Source organism: Ranitomeya variabilis, chromosome 6 (assembly GCF_051348905.1).
Source record: "Ranitomeya variabilis isolate aRanVar5 chromosome 6, aRanVar5.hap1, whole genome shotgun sequence".
Lineage (NCBI taxonomy): Eukaryota > Metazoa > Chordata > Amphibia > Anura > Dendrobatidae > Ranitomeya > Ranitomeya variabilis.
The window spans coordinates 413,620,639-413,645,541 of NC_135237.1; the positions used below are offsets into that span (position 1 = coordinate 413,620,639).

The 24,903-nt window shown below is 42.4% G+C and overlaps 1 protein-coding gene and 1 long non-coding RNA gene across 51 annotated transcripts in view; one reads left to right on the top strand and one right to left on the bottom strand.

Annotated features, from left to right (window-relative positions):
- EPB41L3 (erythrocyte membrane protein band 4.1 like 3) overlaps window positions 1–8,469 on the top strand; it is a 431,238-nt gene extending 422,769 nt beyond the window's left edge. For all 50 annotated transcript variants that reach the window (XM_077270288.1, XM_077270260.1, XM_077270286.1 and 47 more), the window contains one exon: window positions 7,231–8,469. Coding sequence is in view for 7 of the 50 variants with exons in the window: in XM_077270243.1 (XP_077126358.1) it covers window positions 7,231–7,236 (6 nt within the window). In the remaining 43 variants the exon portion in view is untranslated. The remainder of the gene's footprint in view (window positions 1–7,230) is intronic.
- Window positions 8,470–9,644: 1,175 nt separating this feature from the next.
- Window positions 9,645–24,903, bottom strand: part of LOC143782621 (uncharacterized) — a 70,340-nt gene continuing 55,081 nt past the window's right edge. The window contains exons 2-3 of the long non-coding RNA XR_013217008.1: window positions 9,857–9,892; window positions 9,645–9,779 (exon numbers count right to left, since the gene is read on the bottom strand). This is a non-coding gene — a long non-coding RNA (uncharacterized LOC143782621). The remainder of the gene's footprint in view (window positions 9,780–9,856; window positions 9,893–24,903) is intronic.

A 24,903-nucleotide genomic window follows, 5' to 3' on the forward strand; every position in this document is an offset into this window, starting at 1 on the left:
ATTGGACCTAAAAGCCATTTAATAACAAAAGGTGAAGCTTAACTCTTGGGGTACACTTACATGCCTGTATCAGTGCTTTGTGTTCCCATATGTATTTTTTGTAGCCCTACAAAACAGTGAATGTAAAAAAGTAACCGGTTGCTATTTAAAACTGTAAAGTATGTATAGATGTATAGAATTATACTTAAAAGAACACAATGTTTCCAGAGCATCGCCTCATGTAAAAAACAGTTATCTAGTATATGCTTACAGGCCACCTAAGGAAGGGATTACATGCCTTCAGCTGGAATGCAAATCATTACTAAAGAATTTATGATCACCTTTCTATGGAACTACAGACCTTGCTTGTAAAACTAATGGATCCTAAAATGAATACCCCCCAATTTATTGGCTACCTGTTTTTGTTCACAACTTATGAAATACAAGTAGTTAGATTGCTACCATCTTTAACCTCTTCCTGACATATGATGTACAGTTATGTCATATGTCGGGTCACTGACTTTAATGTACAGTTACGTCATATGTTGGGTAACTGACTTTAATGTTGGCTGTGATGGCTTTAGCCCGCTAAGAGACTAATAAGTACAGTAGAAATTGAAAAAAATGTTTTTCAAAATATGAAATTAAAACTAAAAATAAAGCAATTAAAACATTTGGCATCGCTGCATTTGAAAAAGTCTGATTTATCAAAATATAAAATAAATTAATCTGATCACTAAGGCTGGGTTCACACTTCAGTATGGCAGTCCGTTAGACGGACTACGTTAGTCCGTTAACGCCGCCATTAATTCCTATGTCGGACGGATCGCTAGCGCACGCCCACAATGGGCGTGCGCTAGCGATGTGCCGTCATTGAGTGATGGACGCGGGCTGCAGCGTTTTCGGGTCCGCACCGCTAGCGCAGATAGACCATCTGCTAGCTCTATCTGCGCTAGCGTGATGACACATCGGCACTTGCGTTAGCAGCAGCCCGTTAACGCATGTGTTGAACGGGCTGCTGTTAACGCAATGTGAACCTGGCCTAACCGACGTACCAAGAAAAAAATCCAAACTACAGAATTCTTTTTTCTGCCATTGCAAAATTGCAATTTTCATCACTTACTAAACATACATACCGTATATACTCGGGTATAAGCCGAGTTTTTCAGCACATTTTTTTGTGCTGAAAACTCCCCTCTTAGTTTATACACGAGTCATGGTACAGAAAGCCGGCGGGGGAGGGGGGGCGTCGGAAGAGCGGGTGCCAGGAGCCAGTGCACACATCATACTCACCTACCTGCGCATCCTCGGGGCTGGCACTGCATCTCGTTCCGGCCGCCTTCGCCTGCCTGCAGCTCTTCCTGTGCTCGGCGGTCATGTAGTACCGCTTATTAAGGTGATGAATATGGAAGCGTCTCCACTCCCATAGGGAAGAGCTGCAGGTGGGCGCCAGCAGTCGGAACTAGATGCAGTGCCAACACCCAGGGCGCATAGAAAGGTGAGTATGATGTTGTTGTTTTTTTTTCAATAGGAAACATGCACACAGGGATAGGGAATAAGGAGGCATGCATACAGGGACGGAACAGGGGAGACATGCATACAGGGGCAGGGACGGGGAAGCATTCATACCAGGACAGGGAAGAGGGAGGCATGCAGACAGGGATGGGGAGGCATTCATACCAGGACAGGGAAGGGGGAGCCATGCATAGCAGGGCAGGGATGAGGTGACAATGCATACCCGGCTTATACTCGAGTCAATAAGCTTACTCAGTTTTCCATGGCAAAAGTAGGTGCCTCGGCTTATACTTGGGTCAGCTTACACTCGAGTATATACGGTAGTTGTTTTTTTTATCTGTGTACTCATATCGCCAGGTCAAATTTTACTGTGTAGTTAACATAGTAAATTGAAAAACACAAATAATAATTGTGGAAATATTTTTATTTCCAATTTTGAACACGTAGAATTTTGTTCCCACTTTCCAGTACACTGTATGGTAAAAATAATGGGGTCATTCAAAAGTACGATGCGTCCCGCCAAAATACAAGTTCTCATACTTGGCTATGTGAATGGAAAAATAAAAATGTTATGACTCTTGGAAGAAAGCGAGGAAAAAAAAGGAATTTTGGCCAGGGCGTGAAAGGGTTAAGCAATCCTATAGAATCCGTTAAATATTATAGAATTTTCTTTTACACTTGCAATAATAGTTCACTTCAACAGCTTCCATTAATAATGTGTTTACCCTACAGAGTATTCACAGGAACCACGTTCATGTGCAAGAAAATCCCACCATTCAAAGTCAATGGCCCTTTAAAAACTTAAATGTACTCAAAGAACTGATTCATCTCAAATGAAAATTGTCTGCTTTTAATGGATAACACAGGCGAGTTTTACATCTTTAAATAGAGCCTTAGTAACAGTATGAAAGTGAATGACCACCCTTGAACATATTTTGACCCCTTCATAACATATGACGTATATATACGTCATAATCATGTCTTCCCCTTTGATGCAGGCTCTGGCGCTGAGCCTGCGTATTTTCCGGCACATGACAGTTGACTGTATCAGCTGTCAGGTTAACAGCCGCCATTGGAATCGCGATCCACCCACAGCTGTTAACATGTTAAATTCCGCTGTCAATCTCCTAAGAAGACTGTTGAAGCAAGTAAAAAAAGTTTAAAAAAAATATTTAAAAGATATAAAAGTTCAAATCACTCCCCTTTTGTCCCATTCAAAATAAAATAAATAAAAAATAAACATATTTGGTATTGCTGCATTCAGAAACTCCCGATCTATTAAAAAAATAGAAAAACAATCCGATTGGTAAACAGCATAGTGAGAAAAAAATTCAAATCTCGTAGATTTACCGGAGTTTTTATTATCGCAACAATGCAATAAAATGCAACAGGCGATCAAAAGATTGTATCTACCGTATATACTCGAGTATAAGCTGACCCGAGTATAAGCCGACCCCCCTAATTTTGCCACAAAAAACTAGGAAAACTTAATGACTCGAGTATAAGCCTAGGGTGGGAAATGCAGCAGCTATTGGTAAATTAATTGAGACATCAGTAGGTTAAGTGTTTTTGAATATCCATATTGAATCAGGAGCCCCATATAATGCTCCATAAAGTTTATGATGGCCCCATAAGATGCTCCATATTAAAATATGCCCCATATAATCCTGCATAAAGGTTAATAATGGCCCCATAAGATGCTCCATAAAGATATTTGCCCCATATAGTGCTGCACAAACCTTGATTATGGCCCCATAAGATGCTCCATACAGACACTTGCCCCATATAATGCTCCACATACGTTAATTATGGCCCCATAGGATGCTCCATAAAGATATTTGCCCCATATAGTGCTGCACAAATGTTGATTATGGCCTCATACAGACACTTGCCCCATATAGTGCTGCACAAACGTTATGGCCCCATAAGATACTCCATACAGACATTTGCCCCATATAGTGCTGCACAAACGTTGCTTATGGCCTCATACAGACACTTGCCCCATATAGTGCTGCACAAACGTTATGGCCCATACAGACACTTGCCCCATATAGTGCTGCACAAACTTTATGGCCCATACAGACACTTGCCCCATATAGTGCTGCACAAACGTTATGACCCCATACAGACACTTGCCCCATATAGTGCTGCACAAACGTTATGGCCCCATACAGACACTTGCCCCATATAGTGCTGCACAAACGTTATGACCCCATACAGACACTTGCCCCATATAGTGCTGCACAAACGTTATGGACCCATACAGACACTTGCCCCATATAGTGCTGCACAAACGTTATGGACCCATACAGACACTTGCCCCATATAGTTCTGCACAAACGTTATGGCCCCACAAGATGCTCCATACAGACACTTGCCCCATTTGCTGTTGCTGCGATTAAAAAAAAAAAAATCACATACTGTCCTCTCCGTCGCTCAGGCCCTGGCACTTTCAATATTGACCTGCTCCACGTTCCGGCGCCGCTCCATCTTCAGCGTCTTCTGCACTGACGTTCAGGCAGAGGGCGCGCACTAACCACGTCACCGCGCCCTATGACCTGAGCGTCACTGCAGAAGACGCTGAAGACAGAGCGGCGCCGGAACGAGGAGCAGGTGAATATCGCACAGCGCTACGCTCCCCTCCCCGTTGTACTCACCTGCCCCTGGCGCTGTGTAGTCCCTGCTTCCCGGGGCTGCAACTTCTTGCTGTACTGAGCGGTCACCGTTACTGCTCATTACAGTAATATATATGCGGCTCCACCCCTATGGGAGGTGGAGTCGTATATTCATTACTGTAATGAGCGGTACCATGTGACCGCTCAGTGCAGGAAGAAGCTGGGGCGCCGGGAAGCCAGGGACCTGCAGGGACTTTGCCAGGAGCAGGTGAGTATTATTAGACAGCCCCCGCTCACCCTCCCCTGCCGACCCCTGGGTATGACTCGAGTATAAGCCGAGAGGGGGGACTTTCAGCCCCCAAAAATGGGCTGAAAAGCTCGGCTTATACTCGAGTATATACGGTACTCCAAAATTGTATAGATAAAAATGTCAGCTTGGTGTGCAAAAAAAATAAGACTTCAACCAGTCCCCCCAGATCCCGAACAAAGGAGACGCTATAGGTCTCAGAAAATGGCTTTTTTTTTTTACACTTAAATATAAAAGAACATATACATGTTTAGAATCTGCAAACTCATAATGACATGTCAGTTTTAGCATTTAGTGAAATGGTACAAAAAAAAGTGGAATTGCACTTGTTTCAGTCTGTACACTTAGGAACATGAAATTGACAACAAGTGCTGTGAATCAAGATAAGGGACAAAACTTTATGCAAATTGGAGCACAGAGGTTTGCTGAGCTCTTGGCAAAGCCAAAAGTGCACTAAACTAGTCATAGATGTATATGAAATAAAAATCAGTTTATCTGCAACACTAATTTGTATGTTGTCTATTGCTTGCATGATTTCTAGTGCTCTCCAGCTGAGATGGAGACTAGGGCCCCTTGTGTTTTCAGTGATATTTCAACTTTTAGACCGTAGTTACTGCTTTGAAAGACCACAAATCATAACAAAACTGATTATAAAAAATAAGCAGATAATTAATGATTTCCATTGCATTTAATTACATTATTAATAGCTGAATATTGTAAATCAGTTTCTAAGATCAAGAAATAAGTCACTTTTTTTTTCTTTTAGAAATCAATTTCCTCTTAACGGGAACCTGTCACCCCCAAATCCAAGGTGAGCTAAGCCCACCGGCATCAGGGGCTTATCTACAGCATTCTGTAATGCCCCCCTGATGTATCCTGAAAGATGAGAAAAAGAGGTTAGATTATACACACCCAGGGGCGTTCCCGCTGCGGTCCGGTCTGGGGCCTTCCATCTTCATACGATGACGTCCTCGTCTTGTCTTCCTGCCGCAGCTCCAGAGCAGGCGTACTTTGTCTGCCCTGTTGAGGGCAGAGCAAAGTACTGCAGTGCGCAGGCACCGGGAAAGGTCAGAGAGGCCCGACACCTGCGCAAAGTACGCCTGTGCCGGAGCGTGAAGATCAGAAGAGGACTTCATCCTATGAAGATGAGAGGCACCAGACCGCGATGCCCATCGGATCGGACCGAAGGTGAGTATAATCTAACCTCTTTTTCTCATCTTTCAGGATACATCGGGGGCTTATCTACAGCATTACAGAATGCTGTAGATAAGCCCCTGATGCCGGTGGGCTTAGCTCACCTTCGATTTTGGGGGTGACAGGTTAAGGAATCTTCCATTAGAAGTGGTGCTACTATGGCAAACTTTTGTTCTGGTGACACTGACAGCCAAGCATCACATTTTAGGCCAAATCATCATAGCAGTCCTATCCCAGAAATAGTGTTCTAGCTGCCAAATGTCAAAATGTGGTCTTTTCTACCTCAGTTTTTAGTGATGGAATAGTCATTTTTTGTAAACCTAACCTAGGCCATGTTCTTGTGTAGTGTAAATGATGCGTTTTTGTTTTGCCTTTTTGTACAGAAAATCTGAGTTCAAAAGTATTGTCTATTGGACTACACTTCCTTAAATGCAGTATTGACCCTAGTAAAAGAAAACTTGGAATTTAGGTGGTGTTCCAGCAACATCAGCCCTGGGTTTACCCTCTGACATTGTTATGCTACGGGAGAGCTGTAACCGATCAGCTTCCACTAATGGCCTAAGTTGTAGAAAAGCCTGACACCCCTTTACCAATTCAAGCAAAGTGGCTGTGATCTTATGACCTCTACGCATTTAAAAGCCAGATGGAACTTTACTTTTTTTGGGGGGTGCACTTTTTCCTTATAGGTTTCTATGGGGAGCCTAAAACAAACCTTTAAAAACACAATTGCATTCTAACGTGTGGAATTCCAGCATTTCTTAACTATAAAAAATGCATTAAAAATGTGCATTAAATTTCTACAAAAACACATCAGATAAGGACTAATTCAGACATCTAATATTTGGGGGCATACGAAAAAATCTGAATGATTATTCTGAACACAGTTTAGTATGAGTGACATCCAATTTTCTTGTACGTGGAGAAATTAAAAAGAAAACAATTTCTCCATGTTCACTATTCTGACAGTCTGTGAAAATCAGACCACACTCGAATGTATTCTAAGTGCCGATTTTTCATGTACCCTTTGATTTCCATTGCTGACTTTCCTCCAACTGACAGCTCAAAATCGGAATATGTGCACTGCCCCATAGACTAATATAGGCACGAGTGCTATCTGCGAAAATCATGGATACCACTCACATGCAAAAAAATGAACATCTGAATGAGGCTTAAAAGGAAAGGCATTAAAAATAGCTCCAAAACACAATCACAGCAAATTTCTATTGCATATTTTGATGTTAACGCCTGAAGAAAAAAATGCATTGTTTCTGCAGCTGGGGACATGGCCATAGTGTTACAAGTCCTTATATCTCATAAACCTACAACATGCTATCAAAACCACTTCATTGTGTGCTAGGTGCTGAATAACCTGACGTGGCTGCAGTTTGGCTTTATCTTGCTGTGCTATGTGCATTTTATACCATTGTGAACGCATAATAAAGAAAAATGTATTATTTGTGGTCTCAGAACCTTTGTCATTACTGAAATGGTTTCTGCACTGGTAGCTTGTCAGTGCTGTCGATGGTAAATGTGTCTTCTCCCACTGAGATTTATCTAGAGAAGTACAGTATGCTTGTCTCCTGCTGCGCGCCTATAACTGTGCCTTTCTCTTGCCTGCAGGAATAATGGAGCTTGAAAACAAGCTTAGTCATGTACACCATTAGGAGTATGAGCACCTCTGCGGAGCAACAGACAGAACCTGGCTGACTTCTGTCTGGGAAAATTTCAGCCCTGAAGGATTTAGCTTGACCATTTGCAAAGTCATCGGCAGACATATCTTCCCATTAAAAGCAATGCAATTCAGCATATTATAAATCAATATTGCATGAAGCAAATATTAAAAGGCCGCATTTTTTTTTTTTTTTTTTGTCTCGGTTTCCAGTTATATCTGCACGCACACACACTCTCCAGAAAACCAGACTATGTGAACTTAATGTACGACATTTACAGTCCATGCCTTTCACTGAAAAAAGTATGATTTGTTAGGTGGTAAGCCTGGTTTACACAAAGAAAAATTACTGCGAGACCCTAGAAACAGTAAAGTATTATGTTTGACAACACCTTCTACGTGCCAATAACACAACCTTCAGTACACCACTTGAATATTACATTAGTTTTACTTGGTTGTATTCCTATGATGGATAAAATGGAGATCCCTGAACTCTGGTGAGACTATTTAACTGCTGATGACATGTGCATTGCATTCCCATCTAATTACATATGGGATAGTCATTATTTTAGTGTTTTTAATTAAAGATATTTTTTTTTATGTGGTCAGTGTTTTTAAGTTGCACCTTGCAGATCAGCATTGACATTCTTTACTGTGTGCATCATGTGTACTTCTTTGAGAAAATGTGTCCATAGTTTAATTACACAATAATTCGACTTCATATTAATTTTCTTTGTGTTTTTAATGTTGATTTTTCTACCCATTATCACTGCTTCATTGACTCTGCTTCTGATTCCTAGTAGAGAGCTAAGCCTTAACCTGTACAGAGTTCCCTCCATATATATATATTATTCCAACCCTGCAAATAATTCCATTCTGCCATTTGCTGTGTCACAACACCTGTTGAATGTTTGTTATAGTGAAATAAAAATGTATTGGCCTTGTTAAGAAAACAAAATAATCTGCTTTTCTAATTTGCACCAGCCATGGTTTACAGCCAAAATATATTACAGAATTAAATAGGAGTTCTCTTGAAAATCTTATTAAAAATCAGTTTTGCCGCTAATCAAATTAAAGAACTTTTATTGTGCTATTATGTTTTTTGTCCTTATGATTGCTTCTGAACCTTCACCATTTCCGATTTTTTTTTCTTTTGTTCTGCCAATAAACGCTGTACATCACACTTTGAACTGTGTCTGTAGTTAAATCTTCTTAATAAATTGTAAGGATATTAAAGTGAACCTGTCGCCCCCAAAATTGAAGATGAGCTAAGCCCACCAGCATCAGGGGCTTATCTACAGCATTCTGGAATGCTGTAGATAAACCCCCGATGTAGCCTGAAAGATGAGAAAAAGAGGTTAGATTATTATACTCACCCAGGGGCGGTCCCGCTGCGGTCCGATGGGCGTCGCGGTCCTGGGCCTCCCATCTTCTTACGATGACGTCCTCTTCTTGTAGTCACTCTCCGGTGCAGGCGTACTTTGTCTACCCTGTTGAGGGCAGAGCAAAGTACTGCAGTGCGCAGGCGCTGGGCCTCTCTGACCTTTCCTGGTGCCTGCGCACTGAGGTACTTTGCTCTGCCCTCAACAGGGTAGACAAAGTACGCCTGCGCCGGAGCCGCAGCGTGAAGACAAGAGGACATGAAGATGGGAGGCCCCGGACCGCGACGCCCATCGGATCGGACCGCACACCCAGGTGAGTATAATCTAACCTCTTTCTCTTATCTTTCAGGAAACATCTGGGGCTTATCTACAGCATTCCAGAATGCTGTAGATAAGCCCCTGATGCTGGTGGGCTTAGCTCATCTTCGATTTTGGGGAAGATGGGTTCCCTTTAAGTGTTTGGACTGTCACATTTATTATTTTGTAAATGTGGAAGAAAAATACCTATGCCTTATACTCTGGAATCTATGTTCATGAATTTCAAATGCACAGCTGTTTTTAATTTTTTTTTACTCGCTTACAAAAGCACCATTAACTCCATAGCGCTTCACAGATATCATCATCACTGACCCCTTTGGGCTCACAATCCGAATTACCTATCAGTATGTCTTTGGAACGTGGGATGAAACCCACGCAAACACTAGGAGAACATACAGACTCCTTACAAATGTTGTTCTTGGTTGGATTTGAACCCAGGACCCAGATGCTGCAGACCAACAGTACCAGCCAGCAAGCTGCCCATTTCAGCACATCACTGTAAAAATGGTGCAATATTGTTTCTTATTTCATACATATGTGCAGGAGTATACCAACTGTGCTTTATTTACTATATGGGCATTTTCCAGGGCATGGCATAAAAAGAGGCTATTTTGGACATTTTGTCTACACACTCTATAAAGTACCTTATAAACCATAAATAAATGATTTCATTTATAAATGGGTTTACCCTCAATCCAACTCACAAACAATACCGTTGAAAAGGAGATCCGTGGCTTGGCTGAGAGGATACTCTTCTTATGGCAGGTAGTGCTGACATGTCTTAATTTGTTGCAAGACACCTGCAGGAAATAAATGCAGACCTTGTGTGGTTGAAAAGTTTCAGGACCCCCCTGACAACAGGTAAGATGTTCACTACCTCTTTTCCAGCTGGCAATAGCAGTCTTCCTCAGCTCTAGTGAATAAATGAAACCAAAAATGGGTACCTACAATAAAGGCTGCCTGCTTCTAGTCCATAACAAACAGTTGCACTTCCATAAAGCAAATGTGTTAAAAATCAATTTTTACAATATGCTGCTTCAGGTTTGAGGTTGGTTTTTGGACAATTTATCACAGACATTAAGCTTAAGCAGAAAATTATGGAACCTTTAGTAGCATACTAATACAGCTCTGGCAAAAATTAAGAGACCACTGCAAAATGTTCAGTTTGTCTGATTTACCTCTTAATAGGTATATTTTTGAGAAAAAATGTAAATTGTGTTAGTCTATAAACCTCTGACAACATGTCTGCGAATTTCCAAGCAATAAATTTTGTATTTTTTTCTGACAAAGAAAAATAGTCAAAATAAAAAAACATTGCTTTCAGACTTAAAATAATGCAAAGAAAACAAGTTCATAATCATTTAAAAACAACAATACTAATGTTTTAACTCCAGAAGAGTTCAGAAATCAATATTTTGTGGAATAACCATGATTTTTAATCACAGCTTTCATGCGTCTTGGCATGCTTTCCACCAGTATTTCACACTGCTTCTGGCTCTAAAATGTAAGCAGTTATTCGTCGTTTGATGGCTTGTGACTATCCATCATCCTCTTGATTACATTCCAGAGGTTTTCATTGGGGTTCAGTTCTGGAGATTAGACTGCCCATGACAGGGTTTTGATGTGATGGTCTCTTAATTTTTGCCAGAGCTGTATTTTTTTTTTTTTTTTTAGATCCAAGCTTGTTTAGTGGGAGGATCTGCAAACATTTCCAGGGCTGTGATTTTTAGCCAAGTGTTAGTACCGGTTTTCCAGTGAGATTATTTTTTCAAATTCACTAAAGAAAGTGTCTAAGTCTCCATTTTTATCCATAACATGTATATTCCACACAAGGGTTTAAATATTGTATCACTGACTTCATGTTTCTATGAGCCATGCTAACTAGCTGGTACACTAAATCGTTCCACCTGTTTCTTTGAAAACTCTAGCTCTACCTGTCAATCACATAAAACCAGCTACATACACATTTGGGAGTTACATTCACCCTTTTGCTGAATAATTAGTCTCGAGAAAGAATCCATCCAACTATTGAGAGCTGCTGCTTGTACTCTCTGGACCAGTTAGTTCTTAAACTAGATCTTGAAGCCGAGAAGGTAAATTGGTCCCTTGCTCATGTACCACATGGATCATTTCTGTGTCCTTACCCATCCCTTTCAGACCACTCTCCTCAAAACAGCTTAGTTTCTTATAAGCATCTGCTATCTTAGAAGTTACTTGTAAAGATGATTAAATCTTTCGAAATTTGTACTCCCCAGGTTCCGCAATTTTTTTTTTCTTTCAAAAAAGTATTCACAGCAACTAATCAAGAATCGCAGGATGTAACAAATTCCATAATGACTTCTGTTTACTTACCACTAATATTCTTGATGGAGGCCAATGTTTAGCAGTACTACTGGATCCAGTGATGGAGGTGGTGCTTTTGATAACAGCTCCCACATTTTTATCCATGGTATTTTTTTCTACACAATCCTGACAATTGCTACTTTTTCTTTTACCAAACATTTACCATACTATAATGGACTTTTCACAATCTTTTCAACACCAATTATTTAACATTTGACAAAAAGGATGTAAAAAGAATTCTAGATAAGTAGATGTACAGTAAAAAAAATATGGTAGCAGTGTAGTTACGGACAGATGTCAAATTGGATTAGTAAAGCAGGTGAACAAAAACAGACAAAGGGCGGTACCTCTCCCTCGCATCAGTTAGTCTCCTGTCCTTAACAGGGAACTTTCAGATAGGCGTACCTGAAGAATGAAGATGGAAGTCGTTACAGGCCTGGCAGAAGGGTACAGGCAGCGGGGGTGCCCCTGCCTCGGCTGGAGCGGTATCCTGAAAACGCCACCGTTGGGCATTTTAGGGTGTGCAGGGGGAGTGCACCATTTTTTGCGGGCGTCCAGTCTGCACATACGCCAGCGTCGCTCCCTGATGACGCGGGTCACATGGCTGGAAAGGATACAGGGGGCACGCCAAGGCTGCTTGCCTTTAAAAGGCAGTGGAGTGGTACGTGACGCTGCCAGCAGCTTAGGCAGTCCCCTGTAGGTATGGAGGTAGAACCACCACAGCAGCTGAAGCAGCAGCCAGGTAGACAAAGGCAGAAAGAGGTGCGGCAGCCCATAAAGCACTTTGGCTTAAATGTTGGCATGGGGATGTCCAATCAAAATTATATTCCATTCCTTGTGAAGGTGAATTTCTGTTCGGGTCAACATTGGATGACATCCTTGAGAAAGCAGGGGATACCAGATATAAAAAAATCTTTTTTTTAAGTAGGAAAGTTTTTCATAGAATGCCCCCCAGAGAGCAAAACAAGTGGGAAAGCGGTAAAAGAAAAGCAGAGCTTTCCTCTTTGGGGGCTCATCTCAGGATAGGAAGCCATCCCAGTGATGGTCTTTCCCAGGTGGGGGGAAGATTATCTCCCAGCTGGGGAAACTATTTCCAGGAGTTCCTGGATATTGAGCCTAATAAAGTCGGGCCTAGAATTAGAATTCCTCTCAGTCCCAGTCCAAATCTTTGTTGTGACTCCTCTGGTCCTTTCCAGAGAAACAACTGGCTCTGGAACATGAAGTCCTAAGCTTAGTAGACAAAGCTGTCCTCTAGGAAATTCCCCTTCAGGAATAAAGAGGATTCTACTCCCAACTGTTTAATGATGAAGAAACCAGAAGGATCCTTCTAGACAATAATCAACCTGCAAAAGCTGAACAATTCACTAAAGACTCAAATGTTCAAAATGGAGTCTATAAAAACAGCTGTCAAAATCCTGTTTCCATATTGATTTATGACAGTTCTGGACCCAAGGGACTTATTATTACATTCCCATACACAAAAACTATCAGAAGTCCTCAGGGTAGCGGTCTCCATATGGGAGGGAAACATCCTTTCAGTACCTCCTCTAGTGTTTACCAAGCTTGGGGCAGAAGTGATGGCACACTTGAAGGAGCAGGACATCTTGATTGTCTTCTACCTGGATGACTTTCTAGTGATAGGAAACTCAATCTAACAATGTAAAGCTCAGCTAGAAAAAGTTATGACCTCTTTAGTAAGCTTAGGATGGGTTTTAAACTTAACAAAATCGAAGCTCGAGCCATAAAGGGTACAGAAGTTGTACTAGACTCGCAAAAAAACAGGAGTATTGCCTCCTGGAAGACAATAAAAAAAAATTATGCGTCGGGTGTTGAGGGCATCACAATACCCATCTATGAATTTGAGGAAGGCTATGTCCCTGCTAGGTTCCCTAACCTCCTGCATGCCAGCAGTACAGTGGGCCCAAATACACACCAGGGATCTTCAGTGGGATAGCTTAGGCTATTCATTCCTTGGGTTGGCGGCAAAAAAATGAAAATCTGGCCAAAGGGGTTCCTTGGGTAAGCAGAGTTACTCGAGTTGTCACCACAGAGGCAAGTCCCAGGGTTTGAGAGGCACATCTAAACAACATAGTTGCTCAGAGAGTCTATATGGGGGAACAGAAAATAGTTTTCTCAAACAGAAAAGAACTTTTAGCAGTCAAATAGGCTGTGATAGAGTTCATAGATCTCCTTCAGGGTCAGCATGTAAGGGTATTTTTGGACAATCAGGTAGTGGTAGCCTATCTGAACCTCCAGGGCGGAACCAGGTATCGCCTCTTGATGGATATAACAGCCCAGATTTCCCGAATGGCAGAGATCAATTTCCTTTCTCTGTTGGCGTGCCACATATGGGGGGTTGAGAACTACAAGGCAGATTTTTTGAACCAGACCCAGTTAAAACAAGGAGCGAATGGGTTCTAAAACAGTCCATATTCAGCCAGATCATAGAGATATGAAGTCTCCCAGTTATAGATCTCTTTGCCAACAGCAAGAACAAAAGGATAGAGACACCGTGGAATCAATGGTGCTATATAAATAATAATAAAAGAATAGAGACCTTTTGCTCTATAGGTCCCTGGGGGAACTCTTAGGCTCTAGATGTCTTCATGATTCCATGGAATCATTTTCTGACCTATGCTTTCCCCCCAGTAATCCTGATCTTAGCGGTCCAAAGAAAAATCGACATGGCAAGGGTAATTCTGATAGCCCCCTTCTGGCCAAAAAGAACTTGGTTATCCTGGCTGAGGATGATGTCTATCACCGACCCTTGGGTGCTGCTGGAGATTCCGGATCTTCTCTCCCAGGGGCCAGTATATTATCCTCAGTGTCAAAATATAGTCTAGCACTCAACTGAGGCTACTTTGACACTAGCGTCAGGCTCGGCCCGTCGCAGTGCGTCGGGCCGAGGTCACCGACACTAGCGTCTCCGCCGCACAACGGGGGCAGCGGATGCATTTTTCCAGCGCATCCGCTGCCCCATTGTGAGGTGCGGGGAGGTGGGGGCGGAGTTCCGGCCACGCATGCGCGGTCGGAAAAAGCGGACCGTCAGGAGCAAAAAACGTTACATGTAACGTTTTTGCTCCCGACGGTCCGCCACAACACGGCGCAACCGTCGCACGACGGTTGCGACGTGTGTCAATGCGTCGCAAATGCATCGCTAATGTTAGTCAATGCAGAAAAAACGCATCCTGCAAGCACTTTTGCAGGATGCGTTTTTTCGTCAAAACGACGCATTGCAGTTAACGCTAGTGTGAAAGTACCCTTAAGTATCCAATGGTGCATTTATTTGTAGCACTCGAAACATTTCAGTCCTTGTGGACTTTCATCAGTCACTACAGTGACAGTAAAAATAGAGAACACAAAACAAAATAACAACGTATCCAAAGTCAAATACAACATAATAAAAAGAAAGTATATACATAAGGCGCAAAGCCAAAATATAGGTCAATAAACATGATCATTGCATATTGAAGTACATAGCAGAGGCGTATAAACAAACAATCCCACTCAGTTAAAGTGTAAGGTGAGTAGAGAGATATAATAGTGGGTCCAGAAAAGCGAAGCTTAACGTACCGTGTTAATCCTAGCGAATGTAGTGGAGTTCAATATCAGCTATTATATGCGAATAGTGCCAGTAAAATGTAGGAAAAGACCAGGGTCAACTGGCTACAAAGCCGAAAAGAGGGAAACCAGATCATATCAGTATACTTACAGAGAGGGAATAGGGAGAGGGGAAGCCGCCACACTGTGCCTCAGTGTATGGGTATGTCCGCTCTGGCTATGAAAGTAACGGCAGAGAGGATAAAGAAAGCCCCTTAACTAGTTACCAACAGGGTCCAGTACAAGGGTCTAGTTAAGATATATGTTGGGTCCATGGTATACAGGTCCTTCTCAAAAAATTAGCATATAGTGTTAAATTTCATTATTTACCATAATGTAATGATTACAATTAAACTTTCATATATTATAGATTCATTATCCACCAACTGAAATTTGTCAGGTCTTTTATTGTTTTAATACTGATGATTTTGGCCTACAACTCCTGATAACCCAAAAAACCTGTCTCAATAAATTAGCATATCAAGAAAAGGTTCTCTAAACGACCTATTACCCTAATCTTCTGAATCAACTAATTAACTCTAAACACATGCAAAAGATACCTGAGGCTTTTAAAAACTCCCTGCCTGGTTCATTACTCAAAACCCCCATCATGGGTAAGACTAGCGACCTGACAGATGTCAAGAAGGCCATCATTGACACCCTCAAGCAAGAGGGTAAGACCCAGAAAGAAATTTCTCAACAAATAGGCTGTTCCCAGAGTGCTGTATCAAGGCACCTCAATGGTAAGTCTGTTGGAAGGAAACAATGTGGCAGAAAACGCTGTACAACGAGAAGAGGTGACCGGACCCTGAGGAAGATTGTGGAGAAGGACCGATTCCAGACCTTGGGGAACCTGAGGAAGCAGTGGACTGAGTCTGGTGTGGAAACATCCAGAGCCACCGTGCACAGGCGTGTGCAGGAAATGGGCTACAGGTGCCGCATTCCCCAGGTAAAGCCACTTTTGAACCATAAACAGCGGCAGAAGCGCCTGACCTGGGCTACAGAGAAGCAGCACTGGACTGTTGCTAAGTGGTCCCAAGTACTTTTTTCTGATGAAAGCAAATTTTGCATGTCATTTGGAAATCAAGGTGCCAGAGTCTGGAGGAAGACTGGGGAGAAGGAAATGCTGGTGTGGGGTGCCATGTCAGCTGCTGGTGTTGGTCCACTGTGTTTCATCAAGGGCAGGGTCAATGCAGCTAGCTATCAGGAGATTTTGGAGCACTTCATGCTTCCATCGGCTGAAATGCTTTATGGAGATGAAGATTTCATTTTTCAGCACGACCTGGCACCTGCTCACAGTGCCAAAACCACTGGTAAATGGTTTACTGACCATGGTATTACTGTGCTCAATTGGCCTGCCAACTCTCCTGACCTGAACCCCATAGAGAATCTGTGGGATATTGTGAAGAGAAAGTTGAGAGACGCAAGACCCAACACTCTTGATGAGCTTAAGGCCGCTATTGAAGTATCCTGGGCCTCCATAACATCTCAGCAGTGTCGCAGGCTGATTGCCTCCATGCCACGCCGCATTGAAGCAGTCATTTCTGCCAAAGGATTCCCGACCAAGTATTGAGTGCATAACTGAACATTATTATTTGATGTTTTTTTTGTTTGTTATTAAAAAACACTTTTATTTGATTGGCCGGGTGAAATATGCTAATTTATTGAGACAGGTTTTTTGGGTTATCAGGAGTTGTATGCCAAAATCATCAGTATTAAAACAATAAAAGACCTGACAAATTTCAGTTGGTGGATAATGAATCTATAATATATGAAAGTTTAATTGTAATCATTACATTATGGTAAATAATGAAATTTAACACTATATGCTAATTTTTTGAGAAGGACCTGTATATAGAAAAAAGTACCTTGTCTCCAATGCTGTTGGTGCGGTGACCGCAGGTAACTGTTCAGCATGTAGAGGCTGCAGAAATACGTACATAAGAACGTAGAGTAGTATATGCTTAATGGCGGTGCACTATAGAGTGCTATTACCTGCAGAAGCCTGTATGGAGAGCGAGGGACCTAGCCTTCAGACATGGTGTCCACCGTATGTCTGAGGCATGCAAGCAGAGAAGCTGTTAAATGCATGGTGAGGCGGGTGTAGGAAGGGAGAGGGGCGGAGTACGGGCGCCGGAAGTGACGTTACGATACTCTGAGCCGACCGGAAGAAGATGGCCGGGAGTCCGGTGTATGTCATCTCCATACAATACCGCAAAACATGCGGATGATGGAGATGTCAGTAAAAGATAGAACCGCAAAGCATGTCGCGGATATAAGAGGGGCTGCAGGAGTATAAGCCACATAGAAAGAAGGGGAAAAGGAGTCAGAGCCTAGCCCATGCCAGAATATAGAGCCATATATGCGGAGAGGAGAATGAATATCAGAAACACAAATGCTCAGTCACCCGGACATACGATATATTAGAGAGATGATGTTATAGCCACTAGGTATAAGGTGCCATGGTGAAGGGAAGCATCCATTACAAACGTATAGTTGTGCCTATAGTGCGGCGTGATGTGATGTTTCCAGGTCGTGAAGCACAGGCATAGATAAAGTGATATATCCAGTGGAAATTCGTGAGTTGCCCATCAGAATTCTTAATAAAGGCGACTCTAAAGAAACAAAAAGCTGTATTAGAACCTGTATCACAGTCACATGATGTAATAAAATATATACAAAATGTAGTAACAGTATTAGAATCAACATTAAATAAAGGCAGATAACTCAAACCTCTGGGTGACAATGTATCGAGCGTATGTATCCAGAACGCCTCTCGCTTTTTAAGGGATAGTATCCTACTCCCCCCTCGACGTATTAGAGGTATTTGCTCAAGGACTTGAAACCGCAGCTGGGAGATATTGTGTCCCATAGTATGAAAGTGATGTGGTATAGGTAGGAGGAGATTATTACAACGCATTGTCGATTTGTGTTTAGATATCCTATCCCGGAGAGGTTGTGACGTCTCCCCCACATATAAAAGGCCACAAGGGCATTTTATCACATATACTACATACGCTGAGCTGCATGAGAAATAGCCCCTTAATTTAAATTCCTTGCCCGAATATGGGTTGTATTACCCTGTCATCCTTCAAAACGTTACTGCACTGCGCACAGTGTAGACACGGGAAGGTCCCTTCCCGGGGTTTGTGAAGGAAACGCTGTTTCGTTATAGTATTAGGGCCTATGTCTGCTCTCACAAACATATCCCTCAAACTGGGAGCCCTTTTAAAACATAGTAAAAAGGTTGTTTAAATTCAGGAATATCCGGGTATGCAGTGGAGAGTATTGACCAATTTTTCCGTATGGACTTGTGTAATTTGTACATAAAGGGGTGGAATGTATGTACAAACGGAATGCGTTCACTGGTGTCTGCCCTGGGTCTATTGGATATGGACTTAGCCTCCTCCAGAAGGGAAAGGGGGTATCCTCTCGCTTGAAATTTTTCCGTCATTTCACGGGTGCGTGTATCCCTGGTCTGAGTATCGGACACAATCCGGTGAACCCTATGGTACTGAGCCTTCGGTATTGATCTCTTGGTTGAGGGGGGGTGAAGGCTTTGGAAGTGCAAAAGACTGTTCCGATCCGTACTCTTAGAGTAGAGATCGGTGCTCAAACAGCCATCCGGGCTTTTGAGGACAAGTGTGTCTAAAAAATTCATACTCCAGGGGTTGTGGCTGATGGTAAAGCTGATACCTGGCCATGAGGAGTTGAGAACTTCCAGGAACATGTTAAGGGGCTCAATGGAGCCTCCCCATATGCAAAATATGTCATCAATGTATCTCTTCCATATGATGACATTGTCCCTGAAGAGATGGTGCTTGTGAATTACACTTTCCTCAAAATCGATCATGTATGCATTAGCATACGGAGGCGCTGCGTGCGAGCCCATCGCAGTCCCCCGTACCTGTACATAGAAAGTGTCTTGAAAAAGAAAAAAGTTACATGTGAGTACCAATTTCAGAAGATCCGTACACAGAGATATCTGGTCAACGTCCATTTCTGTATTCTCCAATAGACGGCGCACATAATTAACTCCCTCGACATGGGGAATAGAGGTGTATAAGTCCCTGACGTCCAGGGTGACTAAGAGAGCATCAACTGGTATGTGATTGATGTCATGGATAAGTTTGAGAAATGAGCTTGTGTCTAAAAGAAATGACTTGGACTGTTGTATCAATGGAGTGATGATTTTCTCCAGATATTTGGAAATGGGAGATAGTAGTGAGTCAGTGGACGCTACGATCGGTCTCCCTGGTGGATTCTCAAGGTTTTTATGAATCTTGGGTAGTGTATAAAAAACTGGAATGATCGGATTGGGATTTGTGAGGTAATCACAAGTTTTCTGATCCAGTATTCCCAAGAGCATATATTTATGGAGTATAACCTCTATCTCATGACGCACAGTATAGGAGGGATCTCTATCGAGTACCTGATAGATGGAAACATCACTCAATTGTCGCGCAATTTCTGCTAAATACATTGTTTTATCCATAATCACCAGTGCCCCACCTTTATCAGCCGGTTTGATTATAATGGAATCGTCCTCCTGTAAATTTCTAAGGGAGTGTCTCTCCTCTGTGGTGAGATTAGGGGGGTAGAATAGAGTGCCCCTTTCAACATCATTTTTGAGAGACAAGAATGAATCTTGTACAAAATTAATAAAAGTTTCCACCGGGTGGGAGGAGTGTGGGGGGTCTGAAGTGACTCTTAGTGCGTAAACCCAAACTGGTGGATGACAGTAGTCTGGGATTGATCAATGCTGTATTAGTGTCGCTAGCCAAAGGTGTAGTAGAGAAATATGCTTTTACACGAATCAGGCGAAAAAACCGTTGTAAATCCATGTCTAGGTCAAATGTGCGACAACGATATGACGGACAAAAGGAGAGACCTCTCTGTAATAAAGAATGTTCAGCGACATTAAGAGTTCTAGATGATATATTAATCACCAGGTTCTCCATACCTTGGATCTGGTGGATCGTGTTGAGTCCTGGTTTCTTCTTACATTTCTGTCCCTGTCTAGTTTTCTTCTGGGGTATCGGCGTTGTCCTAAAAAAGGAGGGGGTGGTACCGAAGAAGATGGTTCTTGTTCGTGTTCCGACCCTGAGGTAGAGAGATCTGAGGAAGTAAGATGGTCTGTACGTGCATTTGAACGCTGAAAGCTGTCCTGCCATCTATACACCCTGTTGTTCTTATAGTCCTCTGCGTCCCTTGCAAATTTGTTGTGTTTCCTTATCTCAATGTCTCTTTTGTGACGGTTGATGTGCTCCTGGATTTCAAACTTGAGGGAGTTTAGTTCATCTGGCGTGCCAGTTGTGGATAGCTGGGCCTCAATAGTTTTGATTTTATCAGAGTTAATGGTGATAGCCCGTTGAAGATGTTCCACTGTCAAGGTGATAAATCCAGAGAACACTTATTTAGTATTGCGGTATTGTATGGAGATGACATACACCGGACTCCCGGACCGCACGGCCATCTTCTTACGGTCGGCTCAGAGTATCGTAACGTCACTTCCGGCGCCCGTACTCCGCCCCTCTCCCTTCCTACACCCGCCTCACTATGCATTTAACAGCTTCTCTGCTTGCATGCCTCAGACATACGGTGGACACCGTGTCTGAAGGCTAGGTCCCTCGCTCTCCATACAGGCTCCTGCAGGTAATAGCACTCTATAGTGCACCGCCATTAAGCATATACTACTCTACGTTCTTATGTACGTATTTCTACAGCCTCTACATGCTGAACAGTTACCTGTGGTCACCGCACCGCACCAACAGCATTGGAGACAAGGTACTTTTTTCTATATATACCATGGCCCCAACATATATCTTAACTAGACCCTTGTACTGGACCGGTAACTAGTTAAGGGACTTTCTTTATCCTCTCTGCCATTACTTTCATAGCCAGAGCGGACATAGTCATACACTGAGACACAGTGTGGCGGCTTCCCCTCTCCCTATTCCCTCTCTGTAAGTATACTGATATGACCAGGTTTCCCTCTTTTCGGCTTTGTAGCCAGTTAACGCTGGTCTTTTCCTACATTTTACTAGGCACTATTCGTATATAATAGCTGATATTGAACTCCACTACATTCGCTAGGATTAGCACGGTACGTTAAGCTTCGCTTTTCTGGACCCACTATTATATCTCTTTACTCACCTTACACTTTAACTGAGTGGGATTGTTTGTTTATACGCCTCTGCTATGTACTTCAATATGCAATGATCATGTTTATTGACCTATATTTTGGCTTTGCGCCTTATGTATATACTTTCTTTTTTATATATTATGTTGTATTTGACGTTGGATACGTTGTTATTTTGTTTTGTGTTCTCTATTTTTACTATCACTGTAGTGACTGATGAAAGTCCACAAGGACTGAAATGTTCCGAGTGCTACAAATAAATGCACCATTGGATACTTAAGTTGAGTGCTAGACTTTATTTTGACATAGATTGTTGGTTTGGGAACCTAGTCGTTGGCACCACTCTGCAGCTGTGCACACGGTGTTTATTCTCAAGTATATCATCCTCAGGCAGCAATTTTAAACTTGACAGCATGGAATTTGAGAGGGCGGTCTTGAAGGACAGACTTTTTCCCCAAATTTGACTTCTATGCTACTCCAACGTAGAAAACCTGTTACTACTGGAGCCTATGGGAAAACTTGGAAAAAAATACTGTCCACATCAGAGGTCAGAGTCCAGGACACGGTTCCGATCAAGACCATCCTAGAATTTTTATAAAAAGGATTAGAGCAGGGCCTTGCTACTAGCACCTCAATGGTTCAGGTGGCTGCATTAGACGCCCTGTATAATCACGATGAGGCTGGCAACCTTGGGTAGCTAGATTCATTAGAGCCTCCGCTAGATCTAGACCCATTGCTAGCCAGACATTACCCATGTGAGATCAGAATGTAGTATTATCAGCACTAACTAGTTTCCCCTTTGATCCCTTGAATTCCACTTCCCTTAAGATTTTATCTCTTAAGACTGTTCTTCTAATAGCATTGACATCAGCTTGCAGAGTGAGTGATAGTGCCTGTCTGCAGGCCCCCCTTCACTCAAATTTTAGAGGATAGGGTCAGTCTGAAACCTGACCCTGCCTACTTATGTAAGATAGTGTCTCACTTCTATAGGTCCAAAGAAGTAGTCCTCCCATCCTTTTGCTCCAAAGCCAAGAACACAAAATAGGAAAGTTTCCATACGTTAGACAAAAGGTGTCTAGTTCAATACCTAGCGGCCACCCAGGGGTGTCGGAAGGATAGGTCTTTGTGTGTTTTAGGGTCCCAGAAAAGGACTCAAGGCCTCAAAAAGCACATTGGCAAGATGGATAAGGGATGAGATTTTGTTGGCCTACTTGTCCAGTGGGAATGTCGTCCCAGAGGGATTGAGAGCTCATTCTACGAGAGCGGTGGCAACCTCCTGGGCAGAAAAGTCAGGTTTCTATAGAAAAGATCTGTAAGACTGCAACTTGGTCATCTCGAACATTTTACAATCACTACCAGCTGGGCCTAGCCTCTTCCTCTGATCTCACCTTTGGGAGGGTTCCACAGGCCCTGGTCCCTCCTTAAGATACAATTCCCTGCAATTCTCTCTGTGGTGCTGTCATAGAGGAGAAAGATGTACTTACCAGTAACAGGATTTCTCACCGGTATAAAGGATTTCTCACCCTTCAAATACTTCAAAACTGCTGTGTTTTAACCCTTCAGGTTCTACACAGTAGTCAATGCAAAGTCAAATGACTCATTTCGGCTTTCATGATGCCCTCATGAGAACCGCTTGCTGTGAACTGAGGTAACCTAACTGACGTCAACTCAGTTCACAGCGGCTGGATGGGATTTTTGTTACACTTTTTGAAAACTTTTTTAAAAAAACTTTTAGTCCTGCTGTGGGACATGCATTATTTTTACTTTAAGAATATGTGCCCACGATCAGAAATAGTAGTGTTTTGGACATAGTGCACGTGTGCTACATTCTAGATTACAAGCACAGTGGATGGTATTTATATAAATCCCATGCCCACTGTGCTTCTTCATGCTGCGTAAACTCACCCGCTGCGTTGGCTTATGAGCCGTAGCATGTCAATTTATGTAGCCCCCTCTGCGTAAATTGGCCATACTGTCATTAGATGCGGTAAATCCGCATATCTTCATAAACGCATTCGTTTTAAAGTGGATTTACGCACTTTACTACGCATGTGTACTCATTTAAATAGTTGTGACACAGCAGGAAGTAGATTAGACGGGATATTGAAGAAAGCAGAGTGAGAGATCAGTAGAATGTAATGTCCTCCCCTCCTCAAACCTTTTTTTTTTAAATAAATTTGTTTTTAAAAAAATTATGTGGAGTCCCTTGATTTTTGTTATCCAGCCAAGGATAAAGCTGAGGGTTAGTATTTTCAGGCTAGCAAGGTCCATGAATATTGGCCCTCCCCAGCCTAAAAATACCAGCACGCAGCAGTCCCACAATTGTCACATCCATATGATGTGCAAATTATGGCACTTTTGCCCAGCTCTTGCCACTAGCCCTGGTGCTGTGGCAAGTGTGATATTTGCAGGGTTGATGTTAGCTGTTTTATGTTCGATGACATCAAGCCCAGGTTAGTGGAGAGGTGTCTGATATCAGATGCCCCATTACTAACCCAATATTCATATTGTAAAAAGTAAAACATCCAGAATAAAATCTTTTAATTGAAATAATGATACCCGTTTTATGCTCAGCCAAAGGCATACAGATGAAGCAGAGTTGGACTCCTCCAGTATGGATTATCTTCTTGTCGGACAGGTGAGGAATATGGTATATGTACCAGGCTGCAGCTGTTTGCTTTATCCTTGGCTGGTTAACAAAAATAGCAGAACCCGATGTCATTTTTTTGTGGGATTTCTATGTTTTTGCTAAACATCCAAGGTAAGCAGACATCTGGTGTTATCAGGCTGGTAAAGTTCATGGATATTAGATCGTTACTAGCCATCAGTAGTCTTGTAAGGTCATGTCATAGCATCTCAATCGGATTAAGGTCATGACATTGACTAGGCCACTCCAAAGTCTTAATTTTGTTTTTCTTAAGCCATTTAGAGGTGACCTTGCTGGTGTGTTTTGAATCATTGTCCTGCTTCATAACCCAATTCTGTGTCAGCTTGACGTCATGAACAGATGGCCGGACATTCTCCTTCAGGATTTTTTTGTAGATTCCATTGGTTCCATTTACCACAGGAAGTCTTCCAGGTCCTGGAGTACCAAAACAGCCCCAGACCATCACACTACCACTGCCATATTTTACTGTTGATATGATGTTCCTTTTCTGAAATTATGTGCTACTTCTATGCCAGATGTAATGGGACATACAGCTTCCAAAACATTCAGCTTTTGTCTCGGCAGTCCACAGAGTATTCTCCCAAAAGTCTTAGGGATCATCAAGGTGTTTTCTGGCATAACTGAGATGAGCCTTTGTGTTCTTATTGCTCAGCTGTGGTTTCCATCTTGGAACTCTGCCATGCAGGCCATTTTTGCCCGGTTTCTTTTGGTAGAGTTATGAACAGTAACCTTAACTGAGGCAAGTGAGGCCTGCATTTCTTTAGATGTTGAGGGGTCTTTTGTGACCTCTTCGATGAGTCATTGCAGCGCTCTAGGGGTAATTTTGGTCAGCCGACCACTCCTGGGAAGATTCCGGTCAGCCGACCACTCCTGGGAAGATTCACTACTGTTCCATGTTTTTGCCATTTGTGGATAATGTCTCTCACTGTGGTTCACTGGAGTCCCAAAGCTTGAGAAATAGCTTTATAATATTTTCCAGACTGATAGATCTCAATTACTTTCTCATTTGTTCCAGAATATCCTTGGATCGAGGCGTGATGTCTAGCTTTTGAGGAACTTATGATCTACTTCACTTTGTCAGGCAGGTCGTATTTAAGTAATTTCTTGAATGAAAACAGTGTGGCAGTAATCACGTCTGATTGTGGATAGGGAATTTGAACTCCGCTTCCAA